Source organism: Helianthus annuus, chromosome 16 (genome assembly GCF_002127325.2).
Source record: "Helianthus annuus cultivar XRQ/B chromosome 16, HanXRQr2.0-SUNRISE, whole genome shotgun sequence".
Classification (NCBI taxonomy): domain Eukaryota; kingdom Viridiplantae; phylum Streptophyta; class Magnoliopsida; order Asterales; family Asteraceae; genus Helianthus; species Helianthus annuus.
In genome coordinates, this window is record NC_035448.2 from 193731369 (window position 1) to 193750531 (window position 19163).

General features: G+C 37.7%; 1 protein-coding gene across 1 annotated transcript; it reads left to right on the forward strand.

Moving 5' to 3' along the window:
* Positions 1-9506: 9506 nt before the first annotated feature.
* Positions 9507-10556, forward strand: LOC110932481. The gene has a single exon (XM_022175811.1). The coding sequence runs from the start codon at positions 9507-9509 to the stop codon at positions 10554-10556; it is 1050 nt and encodes a 349-aa protein (XP_022031503.1).
* Positions 10557-19163: the final 8607 nt, after the last annotated feature.

Genomic DNA, 19163 nt, shown 5'->3' on the forward strand with positions numbered 1-19163 from the left:
TATATTTGACCTGAATCATTTCCCAAAAAAGTTTACGTCGAAACGTCGAACAACTTAAATTTATACTGAAACGCACATAAAAATATGCACGTAAAAATGGTTTCTTTAAACGAAAACGTATTATATTTGACCTAGATTTGTCACACCCCCAAATTACCACCTAGGGTATGTCCCTATTGGAGGTGCAACGATCCAACAAAGAGCCACCAATCATATCAAACACGAGTTATAATGTATTGAAATACCCAATTGAAATAAATGTATCGTTTGAAAAGTTAAACCAAAACCAAAGTACTGAGCGGAAGCATAAATGTATAAGTGTGTAAATGTATCAAAACCAAATCAAAATAACTGTTTATTATGACCACAACCACTTCAGCAGCATCAGACGGCAAGCTCCCAAGTTCCTTCAATAGTTACCTACAAGCATGTAAACAAGTGTGTCAGACTACGCTGGTGAGTTCAAGGTTTGTGTTTGTTTACCAAGTTGTGTTACCAATCAGGTGAGCAAAACAGTTTACAAGTCAATAGGTTGTTTGTTATTAAGATGTTTGATGTTTCGATGTTGTTATTACTCGATTACCGAATGGCCAGATGATATGTGATTGCCAACCCCAATGCCTCTATCAAAGCATTGGTCATGTTTTAAGGTAATTAGTTCACGCCCGTTCTCCTCGAACGTCGTGAGGGTGTCAAACCTAATAGCGCTATCAACTAATAACCCCCGTTGCCCTACAAGCAACGTGCCGGTAGATGTAGTGGTCTTACAATGATAGAAAACTGAGTACAATAACCAACATCCCATTACCCATGCATTCCTCATCGGAACGTTACCCGTTATCCCTTCACTGGGATCCATGCTTGAGAAAAGAGCAATGAACTCACCTTTGGTTTGCTCGGTAGAACAATTTACCCGTTTAACAAAAATGATCAACCAAACCCTATGATAGTTACACATAGCAATCAGTTTGCATATAAGTACAACACGTAGCATGCCACATGGATTCATCGGACAATGCACAAGAATACAAGTACTGATATTGTTAAATATGTCGCATACAAGTTCATCAATCATGTACGGCCCACTAAACCTAAGGCCCAAACAGCATGCGGTTCATTTATAAAAGTGCAGCCCCTTTGGATCGAGGCCCGGCGAAAGGGCACAACCCAGCAGGCCTCGCGGCCCAAGATGCTCAATGAGAGTATCGTGGCCCAATTGTACAAACGGTCCAACTGACCAAGAATCCAAGCATATGTAACTGGGCCCCGGGATCCGAGTACACTCCTGTTCAGCCGATGCTAAAACAGATGCAGCCCATAACCTTGGTTCGCTTGGGCTGTGCGATTTATCCCAATTCGCGGCCCAGCTTCAAACATTTACATGTGAGGCCCAAGCAAAACAATATAACCCAAATCGATACAGATTGTTCATTTAGTCCACTGCTTAATTCCCAGTTCACAACCCTTTTACATTATTCATTTAATTAGATCAACATCATCATTCATGGCCCCCCTATAATGTTACTGCTAATCATCGCATTTAATGGCTTATAACTAATTTAACATGCAGTCCACTAGACGATTTTCTCTGTGCATCTATATTAACAGCCCCATAGATCACCCATTAACATTTACTCCTTACTATAATAATATTAATTAACATGCCTAAATCGAAACACAATATAACGATTTCATACAACACCCGAACCCAATCATTATCCCCATAAATAACCCCATCATCCAATTACCATGCTATTCGGCTCACCATGCTCATCATATAATCATATACTAACAGACATTAACTAAGACTCAACTTATCATCACGTGGACCAGATTATTCGAATCAGATTTCACGTTCAATTCTTATGAATCTACATCACCGAACACAATCATGTTTCATTCATCATAGCAAACCGATTTGTATATGTATTAAATCACAATTATACAGTCCAATGAACACATAGCAAACCAATAATCAACATACGCACAAAGAAGTCGGGATGTTATTTACTAACCGAGATTTCTGATGGTAGGATAATATCTCACGAGAGGGGAGGGGTTGTTTCTACTGCCGTGCGTAACCAAGGAATAGGTAGGTTGTTATGTTTTAAACTGATCGTATTTGATTTAGATTACAATACGTATGGGGTGTTGGGCTTAGATTACAATACATATGGGGTGTTGGGCTGGTTAGCTAATTAATAAGGAAGTTGGGTCGGTTAACTAATCAACAAGGATGTTGGGCTTATTACTCAAACTAAATAGACAATACAAGAGTTGGGCCGGTTATCTAAATAGGATTAACTAGAGATTTGCTATTATACCCACAAGGTTTAACAATCTATCATGCTTAGCGGACTTCAACCTATCGGGCTTATATTGTGGGCTTGACTAATTGTAGTATGTTAACTATGTAATTGATAAATACATTATAGTGAGGACCGGCCCAATGTGTATGATAAATATACACATAACATGGACTATACACATGACCGGCCCAATTGTAATATGGCCCACTAACACACTCGAACTTAATCCGACGCGTTTACGTTAAATAACTAGTCGTTGCGAAAGTGAGAGGAGGAATAACGAGGAATCAAAATTTGCGAAACTAACCTTAGAAGTTCGGGTTGTCACATCATCCCCAACTTGAAGGAAATTTCGTCCCGAAATTTAGCAAACGGTCACTGAGGAAGCTAGTTTTGTTAAGCGTTTTCGCGGGGTGTCACATCATCCCCTACTTGAAAGAATTTTCGTCCCGAAAATTGATCTAAAACAATGGCTTGAAGTGAGTTCCGACGACTCGATCTATAGATACTTTACAACGCCTGGGGGCTAATCTTGTTATCGGTGGAAATCATGGTATGGTTGCTAGCGTTTTGTTATATCAGTTGCCAATCAAAGAAACAGGGAATTAATGAGGTTCGTACAAAGAATCGAGCGAAACTGGGGTCCATTAAATATCCGAAGGATTTGGCCAGCAAATTTGTTGTCTAGAAATAATTTCCAGTAGTGGTGCATGGCGGCATGGCACAACAGGGAGGTTCGTTACATTGCGGTCGCGCGAGTGTATCGTTTGTCCAAATCAGAGTTTGGTGGGTAAAGGTTAGTGTTGCAAAACGACATACGCGTGTAACTGTGACTGCTTCACTTCTAGCGGCGCTGACAAGTGAAAGTGATAAGGTTCGTCTACAGGGATGCGTGGGTATAGTTCTCCTAATCCCGTGTTCGTTCGGAAGTTCCATTCTAGCGATGCCTTCACATGGTTAGCTCTATTGAAACAAGGGTGCACTGAAGGCCCTTGTGATCGGTCTAATTGGTGCCTTCGGTACCGTCCAAGTAATGCCTCCCACTTAAATCCAATGACCACGGTTTCCACCGGAGGTTGTAGGTCGTGCAGTTCCTCTCCGTAACACCATCATGGTATATCGCTGGATCATCGGTACCCTCGGATAGAAGCGATGCTTCGCGTGTTGTAGGGTTGGGTTTCAAAAGCAGTAAGGACGTTCTCCGATTTTATTTCTCAGGAATTCACAGCTCCCCGCTATGCTAAGGAGGTTGAAGTTGCGAAACCCCCGAAAATCCTATGATGAAGCTGTGATAGTATCTAGCAAACCTAAGGGATTTCTGTCTCCCATAAGGAATCTGAAATTGCATAAGGTCAATCTGAAATTCCGCCTAACGATGTGGAAGTAAACCAGCTCACTCTTCAGAAGGCATGTCAGAAAATTCATGGATAAGTGGAAGACACTCGATCTTCCTTTCTTAAAGTGGCAAATCGGTGACAAGAGCTAGTATGGCAGGGTAGCCCTTCCGTAGACACTTCCGGGCTTTCATGACGGTGACAATGCCAACAACGGCACCACTACGATGATCTTAAACTGATAAGGATTCCCCACTGGGGAGAGGGGACGCACGATTTTCTGTTTGCAGAGAATTTTCCGCTTGATACCTAGATAACCAAGTCCATGTCAACGACCATGTCAAAACTTACAAGAGTGTCGCATCAACCAATAGAGGCATTGCATCAACCCATAGGCACCGAATAGTACAAAGGCCAGCGAGAGGTTTACCATAATTAAGGTAACTGTCGTAGAGTCAAAGATGTGACTCTTGTGGTGCAAGGGTAAAAAGAGGTAAGGTGACGACTCAGTACAAGAAATATCCCTTAAACGATAAAATAAGAAATCCATTCAAATTAAACCATATAAGTCACTACATCGAATATTCGCAAAAGTTTTAATCACCATGATTGTTTATACGAAAACAACTGAAAGAAAAAAAATAACTAGATAAACGATTGAAAGACGAGTCAGTCGTCCACGTCACCATCCCCGAGGTCACTACCATCATCATCGTCTCCGTCATTATCCGAGACCTCCTCTGGCTCTTCTTCCTCCTCTTCCGGCTCTTCCTCCTCCTCTTCGGGCTCTTCATCAGACCCTTCCGCCTCTGGTTCGGGAGGTGCCGGGACTGGGGCTGGCTCGGGTTCAGGTGCGAAGCGGGCTTCCTCCAACTGATGGACCCTCCAATCCATCATACCTATCCTTTCGGCATGCGAGTTAAGCCTTTCATGATCCACTCGAGCGTCTCTCAGTATCAGACCTTGTACCTCACGCCCTTTTAGGGCTTCTGCCTTCAAGTCAGTAGTCCTCCTAGTAAGTTCTTGTATCTGCTTCTCTTGAGCTTCCAATCGCCCTCCTTGGGTATCAACCTTTCTTAGTAATTTCTGATTTTGCTCCATTAAGACTTGGTTTTGTTCTATTAGAATCTGGTTATAATCTCGGAGGGCCTTACTCACAGCCGACTCGGCCTGAGCGCTGAGGGAGTTAACTGGTAGTGCATGCGTAGGTCGGGAGGACGACTCCCCGCCCTGTGCGAGTCTCTTCCTATAAGCAGCACGCGTCTCCATCTGACGCGGGGGTGAGTGAGTATCAGCGGGTGCCTTCCCTGGCGCCCGGGATTGGTCGGAAGATGCGGACGGTGTAGACATGCCTGTCGAGTTGATGACGTAACGCAAGTTAAACGAAAGAATGCACACTCACAACGTTCCAAAAGAGGGTATTAACGCCGAAAGGAAAAAAAATGACCGAAAGAGTAAGCACACAAGGTTTCAATCAATAGTTGCTACGTCCGTTTCCTCGTCCACTCATGTTTCTATATATGGAAATGAACTAATTTAGGGGTCGAAAACGAGGAAAGTGTTCAGGTTTATCACGTTAAGAACGATTAACTACCATGTTCATACACAAACAGGGAAGAACCCTTCTTACACTCGTTAAGCCTCATTGGGATTTGCATGCACCACGCGTTATTATTATGTGTGCACCCATGATAATAAGGCGGTTTGCATGCTCCTCTCGATGCTTCTTAACTTATGTTTGAAGTTTCTCCCACCCCAATCAACACAAAACAAGCACTACCAACAAGATTAGGATTTACTAGATGTATGTGTTACGTTACATTATCAATGTGTCATGATGCCTACCATGTCGTATCGTGCATGCTATAAATATAGTTTCTTTTACTAGGCATATAAAGCATAAGCTAACGAGGAACGAACCTTGCAGTCTGAAGCTGAGTGTCATGGTCATCGTTTGGATCAATTCGGTTATAGTCTGGTTTTATGAAAACGTTTTTTTTTTAAAACCGAGTTCTCTATAACCAGTGGCTCTGATACCAAACTGTCACACCCCCAAATTACCACCTAGGGTATGTCCCTATTGGAGGTGCAACGATCCAACAAAGAGCCACCAATCATATCAAACACGAGTTATAATGTATTGAAATACCCAATTGAAATAAATGTATCGTTTGAAAAGTTAAACCAAAACCAAAGTACTGAGCGGAAGCATAAATGTATAAGTGTGTAAATGTATCAAAACCAAATCAAAATAACTGTTTATTATGACCACAACCACTTCAGCAGCATCAGACGGCAAGCTCCCAAGTTCCTTCAATAGTTACCTACAAGCATGTAAACAAGTGTGTCAGACTACGTTGGTGAGTTCAAGGTTTGTGTTTGTTTACCAAGTTGTGTTACCAATCAGGTGAGCAAAACAGTTTACAAGTCAATAGGTTGTTTGTTATTAAGATGTTTGATGTTTCGATGTTGTTATTACTCGATTACCGAATGGCCAGATGATATGTGATTGCCAACCCCAATGCCTCTATCAAAGCATTGGTCATGTTTTAAGGTAATTAGTTCACGCCCGTTCTCCTCGAACGTCGTGAGGGTGCCAAACCTAATAGCGCTATCAGCTAATAACCCCCGTTGCCCTACAAGCAACGTGCCGGTAGATGTAGTGGTCTTACAATGATAGAAAACTGAGTACAATAACCAACATCCCATTACCCATGCATTCCTCATCGGAACGTTACCCGTTATCCCTTCACTGGGATCCATGCTTGAGAAAAGAGCAATGAACTCACCTTTGGTTTGCTCGGTAGAACAATTTACCCGTTTAACAAAAATGATCAACCAAACCCTATGATAGTTACACATAGCAATCAGTTTGCATATAAGTACAACACGTAGCATGCCACATGGATTCATCGGACAATGCACAAGAATACAAGTACTGATATTGTTAAATATGTCGCATACAAGTTCATCAATCATGTACGGCCCACTAAACCTAAGGCCCAAACAGCATGCGGTTCATTTATAAAAGTGCAGCCCCTTTGGATCGAGGCCCGGCGAAAGGGCACAACCCAGCAGGCCTCGCGGCCCAAGATGCTCAATGAGAGTATCGTGGCCCAATTGTACAAACGGTCCAACTGACCAAGAATCCAAGCATATGTAACTGGGCCCCGAGATCCGAGTACACTCCTGTTCAGCCGATGCTAAAACAGATGCAGCCCATAACCTTGGTTCGCTTGGGCTGTGCGATTTATCCCAATTCGCGGCCCAGCTTCAAACATTTACATGTGAGGCCCAAGCAAAACAATATAACCCAAATCGATACAGATTGTTCATTTAGTCCACTGCTTAATTCCCAGTTCACAACCCTTTTACATTATTCATTTAACTAGATCAACATCATCATTCATGGCCCCCCTATAATGTTACTGCTAATCATCGCATTTAATGGCTTATAACTAATTTAACATGCAGTCCACTAGACGATTTTCTCTGTGCATCTATATTAACAGCCCCATAGATCACCCATTAACATTTACTCCTTACTATAATAATATTAATTAACATGCCTAAATCGAAACACAATATAACGATTTCATACAACACCCGAACCCAATCATTATCCCCATAAATAACCCCATCATCCAATTACCATGCTATTCGGCTCACCATGCTCATCATATAATCATATACTAACAGACATTAACTAAGACTCAACTTATCATCACGTGGACCAGATTATTCGAATCAGATTTCACGTTCAATTCTTATGAATCTACATCACCGAACACAATCATGTTTCATTCATCATAGCAAACCGATTTGTATATGTATTAAATCACAATTATACAGTCCAATGAACACATAGCAAACCAATAATCAACATACGCACAAAGAAGTCGGGATGTTATTTACTAACCGAGATTTCTGATGGTAGGATAATATCTCACGAGAGGGGAGGGGTTGTTTCTACTGCCGTGCGTAACCAAGGAATAGGTAGGTTGTTATGTTTTAAACTGATCGTATTTGATTTAGATTACAATACGTATGGGGTGTTGGGCTTAGATTACAATACATATGGGGTGTTGGGCTGGTTAGCTAATTAATAAGGAAGTTGGGTCGGTTAACTAATCAACAAGGATGTTGGGCTTATTACTCAAACTAAATAGACAATACAAGAGTTGGGCCGGTTATCTAAATAGGATTAACTAGAGATTTGCTATTATACCCACAAGGTTTAACAATCTATCATGCTTAGCGGACTTCAACCTATCGGGCTTATATTGTGGGCTTGACTAATTGTAGTATGTTAACTATGTAATTGATAAATACATTATAGTGAGGACCGGCCCAATGTGTATGATAAATATACACATAACATGGACTATACACATGACCGGCCCAATTGTAATATGGCCCACTAACACACTCGAACTTAATCCGACGCGTTTACGTTAAATAACTAGTCGTTGCGAAAGTGAGAGGAGGAATAACGAGGAATCAAAATTTGCGAAACTAACCTTAGAAGTTCGGGTTGTCACAAGAGTTGTTTATAAAAAAAGTTTACGTCGAAGTGTATAACAAATCGTATTTATACCTACTCGTACATAAAATATGCACGTAAAAAATAGTTTTTAAGTAAAGAAAGTATAAGGGTAAACCAAAACAAAATATTAATAAAAAATTAATAGGTTAAAAACGTTCGTAAAACCATGCCAAGTAGCACCAATGCCACACTGGCATCGACTCTCAACATCGGAAAAACTCGTAAAAATAAAATAGATAAAATGGAAAAAAAATTCACCGAACGAAAAGCAGACTTAAAATCGTTGAACCACGCACACCCGTTACAGTATGTTAATGCGAAGAAATTAACCAGAAACGTAAAACGTAGAAAATAATAACTTAGTCGATCAAGGACCCGTCCGTTGCGGCGAATTTGTCAGAAGGGGAAAAATGGACACGTTGCGACGGGGCTATCAAATTCGATAAAATAGAGCAAAAAACGTTGAACCTCACATGCACGCTACGACGTGTTAACTCACAAAATTTAGAACGAAATGTAAAACGAAAAACTTACGAAAGATAAAAAGCATGAGGGACGAAAGTTGTATATAATAAAGTGTTGGGTTAAATTATAAAAGATGAAAAACTTTGTGTTAAAAACAAAAAAAATTAAAAGGGGTTAAAATACAAAATATGAAAATGCTTAGGTTAAAAATGAAAAATCAAATTTTTTTTTGAAACTCACCCTAAACTAGGAGTACAACTCACAATGCACAAAATAGTTACTAATTTTATATTTTGTATAAATGAGTCTGCCAAAAGTCTTTTAAGCCGCACAACAATTTAAAAAATTAAATAACTTCACACGTACACGGTTAGGCTTTCAAGTCACGATTGAAACAACGAGCCGCACGTTGTGTAGTCTCTTGGGCTCCTTTTATTGAAAAAATGAAATGACCTTCTAATCTTGGCCGGACCCACAAAATCGTATCTATTATTAATTCTTGATTAGTTGGGAGGCACACCTATCGAAAATCAATATACCATCAAAAACTGGAAACCGGTAATCGATAGGTTTGAGGAAAAACTTAGTTTATGGAAAGCTCGTACACTCTCTTTCGGTGGTAGAGTCACTCTCATTGAAGCGGTTCTAGGTAACCTCCCCACGTACTATCTCTCACTCTTTGGTGCACCGATTCAAGTATTGAAGCATCTCGAAAGGATTAGGCGTAAATTCTTGTGGGGGGGTTGTACGGAAAAAAATAAAGTTAGTTGGGTTCCATGGTATAAAGTGGTTGCACCTAAAACCGATGGGGGATTGGGAATTGGTAGTTTGGCCTCAATAAATAAAGCATTGATGATTAAGTGGGCTGTGCGTTTCAAGAATGAGCCGGACTCGTTGTGGGCGAGAGTAATTGATGCCATTCATGGAGGGGGTAGATGTTTATCATATATCCCATTGAAAAACTCCACTGGTGGCGTATGGAAGGGTATAATCAATATGGGCCGCATGTCTCAAAATCAGTTAATAAATGTAAAAGAAAGGCTCACTCCGATTATAGGCAATGGTGAAAAGACTCTTTTCTGGCTAGATAACTGGATAGGGGGCGGTCCACTAAGTACGAGATACCCGGAGATCTTTGCACTAGAATCCAACAAAAGATGCATGGTTTCGGAACGATACGTCTCTTCTCAAAATGTAACCGAATGGAAATGGGGCAGCGACAATGCACTCACAGCTGAGGTGCATCTAAGGCAATGGGCTGAATGTACTAATGAGCTCGATAGGGTAACCATTCATTGTAAACCGGATACATGGCTGTGGAAATCGGGTTCAAGGGTGGAAGATTTTGTGGTGAGTTCGGTTAGGAAGGAGCTCGATAAAATCGACACCATTAAGGAAACCAAAGTTCTAAGATGGTTACATTGGATTCCAAAGAAGGTCAATTGCTTTATGTGGCGTGTAGTGCTGGACAGAATTGCAACAAGGGACGCACTTCAGGTTCGTCATATTCAGCTACCATCCACAAACTGTGTCCTATGCAACAACACGAGGGAATCGGCAGACCATCTCTTGTTAACATGTGAGACGACCCAGCTGGTATGGACTACGATCTTCCAATGGCTGAAAATACCGTTGCCAAACTATATCTTGAGTGTAGTACAATTGCTGGAAATAATTCACTCACAGGCATGCTCAAAAAACAAAAAGAAGGCTGCATATGCAGTAGTAGCGGCCACATGTTGGTGCATTTGGTTAATGAGAAACGATGTGATCTTCAAGGTAAAACCATTCTCCATGTCAAAACTAATAGGGGATATCAAGGCTACTTCGCACTCATGGATAAAACATCGAGCTGGGCTATCGGAGATCAATTGGGAGAAATGGAGGAGTTTTAGTGTGTAATTGGTTTCATGTACTAAATTTCTGTTCTTTTTTTCATGTCTGTACTGTTTTTCTTGAGCATCTTGCTTGAGTTTTAATATAACCGCCTTTTTCAAAAAAAAAAAAAAAAAAATATACCATCAGTGAGATTGGATCTACTCAAAATGTATTAACGGCTTGTAATTTAAGTTATGAACGGGTGACCGGTCAATTTGTGTCCCTTTTATAAAACTTGTTAACTTAAAATCAGACTATATGTGCGAGCACTACCATGGTCACTGTGTGTCACCGCCGTCTCCTCCTCTGCCGTATGTTGTTGGAAATTATTGGACCTGTTCGCGTGTATGTGAATATGGGAGGACAATATTTACGTTTAGGTAACTATGAAGGGTATAAGTTGACATGTTGGTTAACTTGGATTACTCTCCAAATTATGATATAATTAGATATGGCAATGTAGTGGTCACCAAGTTAGTGTTAGCGTATATAAACCGTGTTAGGGTTTGACATTGTAATCAAGTTTTTTAGTAGTTTTCTTGATCTAATAATATTATGAGAGTTAACCATAACTTTACGTTCGTTTGAGTATCGATTGAGACTTGACACACGTCGCTCCCATTTCCAATTTTCCATCCCCATAGGCCCACGCCTCTTACTATTAACGCATTTAATCATCATCCTTATTCTGTCCTACTTTATGGTTCATGGTTTTCGTTCCAAGACTTTACTTTTGAAGTTGTCTCCAATTGTTAATGTCGCATTTTAGTAATGTTAATGTAATCACATATTAGTAAAATATTTAGAAAATGGATTTTAACATATTTCTTTTAGTAAATTAAAATATAACAGGCATGATACATACACTATTGTATATGACAATGTCGGTGGGTTTCCCACCAGCATTTTGCCACCTTCTACTTAAAAAAAAAAAAAAAAAAAAAGCATGGAATCCCCTTTCCCAAAATTTTTAAATAACAATTATAACCTTAGACTATTACTACCTTAGACTATTACTCCACTTTACAACGTTTACAAACTAACCTCTACATTTTTAAACTAACCACTCTACAATTTTAATGTTTCAGCTTTACCTCGGTACCATATATATTATATGTTTTTGAACTACGTACGTGTCTTCAATACTTTTTGTTGACCCCCTTGCATTTCTAAAGTTTCGAGTTTAACCATTTTGTTTCTGTAATAACAACTAGCTATGTATGTGTGTTTTTTTATGCATGTGTCTGTATAAATTCGAGTTAGTCATTTTTTTTTGAAAACGAGTCAATTTTTAGTAAGTTTGTAGATGGTCTATGTTTCGACGTAAATTGAGTTTCTAAACCAGGGGGCAAATATAACACATTTACATTCGACTGTATGAATTTGAGTTACTCTATGTTTCCACCTCAATGTAACGCACTGCAGTTAAAATTACCATAATACTATTATATACTAAAAACAAAAGCCGGTGGTGTTTACATCTCCCGACTTGCAATACACTTATGTAGTTTTTTTATAGCTTAAACAATTTCTACAGACTATACGTGTTAGTTTTTCCTTTATACACGTTTATGTTTTTTTTTGTATGTTTCCTACGTATAGTCGAGTCACATATCATACGTTATGACTGGACGGTATAATTCGATTAACTTTACGTTTAGATACTACCACAATGCTTATATAGATTATATCGAGTTAAATCAAATAGGTCGAAACACACGTTTTCATTACAGCACATAAAGCTTGGATTAATTCATTTGATGTTTGTAATGTACCCGTACCGCAAAGCGCACGGGTCCGATTACTAGTTAAATATTATAAAGAAACATGTAGGTTATGTGGTTTTAGGTTATATTGGTTTAAACTAAAATATATTCCCCGCACGTTGCAGCAAAACATGTTCAGATAATTTTTTTTGACACAAACAAATAAGGTGATAAACAAACATCACCCCGGAGTGGCATCAATTGACATCTCGATCAACCCGTAATCGATACAACATAAGTAGTTCCAATTGAAAGTATTTTAACATAAGTACGTGGAATAACAAATATGAAGAACGGGCCAACTCTTATGGGCTAAGAAGGAAGGATATTTCTGACTCCCTCGGCCATGGGCTAAGAGAACCCATAATAGTTCATTTTTAAGGGTAATTTTTGCCATTTCTCTACCTCATCAGTTTTTTTTATTATTGTGTGTCTCATTTAGGGCTGTTCATGAGCCGAGCCGAGCCGAGCCGAGCCAAGCTCGGGCTCGGCTTGATTATAAACCGAGCTAGCTCGGCTCGGATTTGAAACCGAGCTGAAAATCTAAGCTCGGGCTCGGCTTGGTTTTAAACCGAGCTAGCTCGGCTCGGCTTGGTTTGGCTCGATTTTATAAAAAAAAAACTAATATATACCTCTTAAAATTTAATAGCCTAAAATATTATTCAATAATTTAAAAGAATATATTCAAAATAAGTTCAACCTAATACAATTCAAACCAAAATCAAGTTTAGCAACGCAAAATAAGTTTTAATTTCAATAAAATACAATATTAGTTCATTAGTATGGTAATCAATCTTTAAATATGCCATAAATATCAAATTACAAACCTATATACATGTAAATAATAATAAGTTTTTTTGTAATATATTATAATGTATATAAAATTAAAACTTATTATAAGTAAAATAATTCGAGCTAAACCGAGCCGAGCTACAAAGCGAGCCGAACCGAGCCAGCTCGGCTCGTTACGAGCCGAGCCGAGCTAGGCTCACTTTCTAACCGAGCCGAGCCGGCTCGGCTCACTTTTAAACCGAGCCAAATCGAGCGAGCTTTTTCCGAGCTAAATCCGAGCGAGCTTCGAGCAAGCTCCGAGCCGCGAGCTTTTTGAACAGCCATAGTCTCATTTTTACAACTCATTTTTCATTTTAGTTCTTGTGCAAGAACTAGAAAAACGGCATGCAGGTGGTGGGGCCGGGTTGGGGGTTGGGTAGTGAATAAAAAAAAGAATTTTGTTAAATACTTGATTGAATTAAATCCTTGTAAATGTGTTATTAACTTACATCGAGATAGATACTAAATGAACAAAAACGCTATCCCTTTTTGAATTGCAAATTAAGTCTTTTAAAAACTACGTTCATAGATCTCGAGATCATAACATTACTATGCATGACCCTTTGAACTCGACCAAAAAGGTCCACAACTTCTGGAGCCAGGAAACCAAAAGTATCAAAAGCAAATGTGATAAACACGTGCTGGTTGTCAATGCACATTTTCTCGTGTTTGGTCATTTTACCCGAAGCAGCCTTTAAAACAGTTTGACCTACCGTGAAAGCATTACCCCTTAAGCCCACAAGCGAAAAAACCCCTGTTAGATCCACACATGTAATGTTTTCCTCCTACCCATCCACACATACATATTTTCTTATAAAAAATAATATATTTCTAATGAATACATATTGTAAAAAAAAATCCGTAATATGAATTTGTGTAATGGTTCAATTTTCGTAATAGCTAGTTTTGAAGTTCAACTTCCTCCATTGAAAATATTTAAATACGTTTTATATATTATCAATTTACTTAAAACACAAAGTCACCGACATGCATGTGTCATTTCCACTTTTTTACACAGTATTTTGAGTGAAATACATTTTGGCCTCTTACTTTTAGTTTTATTAAATTGCGTTTTGAGTCTATTTCGACATTTCCTCTTTTCACCTATACTTTGAATAAAATACATTTTGACCACTTGCTTTTAGCTTTGTTAAATTGCGTTTTGAGTCTCTTTCTTTTTCAAGTTAAATTTCAATTTTTGACCTATACTTTGAGTAAAATACATTTTGACCATCTGCTTTTAGTTTTGTTAAATTGTGTTTTGAGTCCATTTCCTTTCCAAGTTAAACTTCAATTAGATTGCAATATTAGACCATTGAGGTTTAATCTCAAAAGTTTATAATGTTTCAACTTTATCGTTGTTCCGTATATCTATACATTTTTAGCTTATTGCTTTCTTTAATTATTTTCGTTCGCTACTTTCTTTTTTAAAAAACTAAACGTTTGGATTCAACCATACATTAGGTTGAACTGAATACGTCAAAACATGCGCTTGCGCATGACATAGCGCTTGGACTAATCTGTTTGCAACGTGCCTACGACGCATCGTCCGCGGGTTGTATTATGAATATTAAAATTTATGTGTCGTTATAAATTCGAGTTGGTGTACATTTTGATGTAAGCTTTTTTGGGGAACAAGTCAGGTCAAATATATTTTGTTTTTTGATTGTTTTATGTATCTTTCCAATTCTACGTTTCGACCCTACCGCAACACGCTAAGGGTATAATTTTTCCGTTGATATGAATATCACTTTTGATTACACGTGTTAGTTTTCCCTTGATACACATTTTATGCTTTTTTGTACGTTTCCTATGTATGAGTCGGATCACATATAAATACGATACACTTTACATTTTTATCCAGATACAATGCTATTGAGTTAAATTGGATACGTCAAAATATACGTTTTCATATGTTTAACGCATTACATAACGTTTCGTCTAATCTATTCGATGTTTGCAATGTACTTGCGCTGCAACGCGCGTGGGTTTCCCACCGGCTTTGCCTCCCTGCCCCCGTACTTTCACGATGTTGCAATTTTAGCCCCTTGACTTTGGCATCTTCAAAGTTTCATAAAATGATAAATTTAGTCCTTAAACCTTCTACTTTGGATTTCCATAACCACAACCTCATCTTTCAAACTTTGCCTGCACCAACCATCTACTTTGGTTTTCCACCATCTCCCCCCCCCCATAGCTCTTACACAGTTACGCCACCAACCCTCTTCTTTTACATTTCCATCAACACCCCCCTCATCTTTTGCACATTTGCGTCACCACCCCTATACTTTTACACTTTGTCTTTTTAGACTTTGCTTTTTTACCCCTTGCACTATTACTCCATTTTTACACCTGTCGAACTTTAAAAAATTTGCAATTGTAAGCCCTAGACTATAAATACTACTTTTGAAAATGCTAATCCATTGTGTTTTTCGAATGTCTTTGACACTGTGTTGTACACTTTGTGTCTACCTTTGTGATTTACACTTCTTTTTGTAATTGTCTTTTACACACTGCGTTTTACGAATCGTGTTTTGTCTTACTATATGTTTCCACCTGTCGCACGCCGCCGCAACGCGCGCCGGGCAAAATCTTAGTTTAACTAAAATAGAAAGATTGATGATTAAAATAAAATTAATTTTACAAATCTTAAATTTTATACTTTTCCCTCCATCGAAATATTAGGAATTTCTTACATATTTTATTAAAGTGAAAAATTGATAATTCAAAACTAAAAAAAAAAACAGATTTTAAATATTATAATTTTTCCTCTATCGTAAAATATTTAAAGGCTTCTTATATATTTTAATGATATAAAAAGAGATATAAAGTAAATGTAAAAGGTGGTAATGATGTAGCAATATTTTTAGGATTTATTATTGGATGAGTTTTGGATATTTTTAAGTTTTGGTGTTTTTTTATGATTTGGTAGCTAAGTAGACATGTTTTTAGATGTTTTTATGATTCCTTATTGTGGATGCTTTAACTTGCAAACATTCATGCTACTGTTGGACAAAAAGAAAGCTAACAATAAAGTGAGCGGAACTAAGGTGTAGGGGTGTTCAAGATCGGATTATCCGGTTTTCGGATATCTGAAAATCGGATATCTGGAAATTTCAATAGTGAATATTAATATTCGAAATTTCAAATACGGATTTGGATATCCAAACAGATATCCAAATTTATAAAAAAAAAATTGTCTCGTCCATAGATTAAAACTAATCCTAAATTCGATTTTCCGAATTTTCCTATTAATTGGCGGGTCTGTCTTCTTTTACATCAAACATGTCAAAGTCGTTTTAGTATCAATTAGAAGTCTGTCCACGCGATGCAGCGTGGAACACAAACACTGCCAGGTTTTCCTCTCGACTGAAGCTGAAACCGAAGTCATGGGCTAGTTTATTTTATGAAGCTATCAATTTTTGGGTTAATAGATTCGGTTTATTCAGTTAGGGGCTGTTTGGCAACTTCTGAATGGTTAAGTGCTGAACCACTAAGAGGTTTGAATCATTAAGTGCTGAACCAGTAAGAGGTCTGAACCATTAAGAGGCAGTATAATGCTTAACCCTTCAGAGGCAAATGTCTGACCAATTCAGATTAGAGGTCTTAACCATTCAGACTCTGTATAAAACTTAACCATTCAGAGGCAAATGTCTGAACCATTCAGACATCTGTTCGTGAAACAAACAGTCTGAACCATTAAGTGCTGAACCAGTAAGAGGTCTGAATCATTAAGAGCCTCATTAAGAGGTAAACAAACAGCCCTTTAGTTGTTGGTTTTTAGTCCGGTTAGTTTCGGTTATTAACTAAAGCCGAACTTGGGCTGAATTTTTTTACTTAGCAATACATTAAATGGGGATGTAAATACATGAAATTGATGTATAAATACATGAGACTGAGATATAAAACATGAAATACATGACAGGAATATAAAAGCTATAAATATATGAAAATACGAATGGTTCAGTTTGGTTAATATCTGTTAGCCGGGAGTACAAAAGAAATCGATAACTGATTTTCGGTTAATTCGGTTTTTTTCTGATTTCGGTTCAATTTCGTTTGTTTTCGGTTTGGTTCAATTAACTACTCTGGTTAATTATTGCTTACCCACAGACACTGTTAATCATAGGGCTGTAAACGAACGCCCCCGGAAGTTCATTTATGTTCGTTTGTTAATAAATGAACGAACATGGATTATAAATTTTGTTCTATTAACTAAATGAATAAACACGAACAAAGGTCCCGTTCGTTTGATTGCGTAAGTGAATGTTCAGTACCGTTCACAACTTACATTAGTCATTATCAATTGATCATCACCCTTTGCAACTTGACCAGCGACATTCAACAACCCCAATCCGTTTTTATTTAGGTATTCTTTTATGTTATTTTATATATTTCAGCTGCAAATACAACTTATTTACTAAACATATAAACACAAATAAAAACTCGTAACTTTCAACTCCATCTCAGTTCACAGCTATTTTTGCCTCATATTCACCACTTCTACGTACCAAGCATAGGAATTTACATATTACAAAATATATATTTCACGCCATTATTAGATATACTGGTGACAAAATGAGTTCTAGTTCTTTGAATGATACATTACAACGACCTCTATATATATAATGCATAAACAGTACTCCACTTTAGTAGTATTATATTTAGTATTATTATTATAAGAGAAAAAATCTTATTAACTAAGTATATTAAATGTTGTCAATCATGAACAGCTTGGAACTAAAGTAATCAAAAGAAAAATGCCATAATAGGTTATCTAGTACAAGGCTTAGGTTAGACATGCATAAAATATAAAATAAAATAAACAATTTGATCCATAATTTAAGCATAAAGAAGTTTTATATAAAACAAGTACCTAAGGTCTATCTACACACAAAGGCACTGAACTAGCTAGGTTATGATTCTTTTATGGGTAAGAACTACTAACCAATCTTGACTATTGTTGAACCTAAATGAAAAGTCTTTGGATCTTATACGGTTATATCTAAACAATAATCTCCATCTACTTAGATTCTTTATGGGACACATGCTTTCAAACTTGTAGGATTCTTTATCATATACCCTTTTTTAAATAAAGTGATAATATAAACTAGGTTAAGACATCATGCAAGAACAGGCATACATATATATAGAAACTAGACTTGAGACCCGCCGCAATGCGGCGGGGATTCTTTAGTTATAACTAAGTTGACTTAACACCCGCACGTTATGTTAAACCTGTCAAACGAAAAAAAAAAAGACGATGTAAAAACGTTCACCCATACACGCATGTTGCGTCGTGTTAACTCGCAAAATTTAGAACGAAACGTAAAAAAAGTTAAACCAAAGACGCACGTTGTGATGTGTTAAGTCACAAAATTTAGAACCAAGCACAAAGCGGAAAATTTGCGGAAAATGAAAACTATAAAGGATCAAAGTTGAAAGTAAAAAAAGTTATGAGGATAGATTGCAAAAGATAAAAAGTTTTGGGTTAAAAGCAAAAAAATAAAAAATAAAAACAAATAGTTTTGGGTTAAAAGTAATTTATGAAATACTTTTCGGTGAAAAGTAAAAAAAAATCAATTTTTTTTGGAAAACCTCTAAAGCCAAGGTTACGACAACCATATGCATAACCATTTTGTCTTTAGAAAACCCCCAAAGCACAACCCGCTTTGCGGCGGGGCGTAAAACGGCTTCAAATAGTATTAATGTCACACAACCGTGATCGACCACCAACACTGAGTCGACCTAGGATCTGCGTGTTGCGACGAACCTGTCAAACATGAAAAAATAGAGGTAAAAACGTTGAACCACATATGTACGTTGCGCCATGTTAACTTTCAAAATTTGAAACAAAGCATAAAAAGTTGAACCACACCCGTACGTTGCGTCCTATGAACTCGAAAAATTTAGAACTATACGTAACGTAACGAAACGAAACGTATAAACGTTAAACCAAAGACGAGAAGTATAATTGACAAAAGTTGTGAAGTTAAATTGCAAATAATGAAAAGTTTTGAGTTAAAGCTAAAAA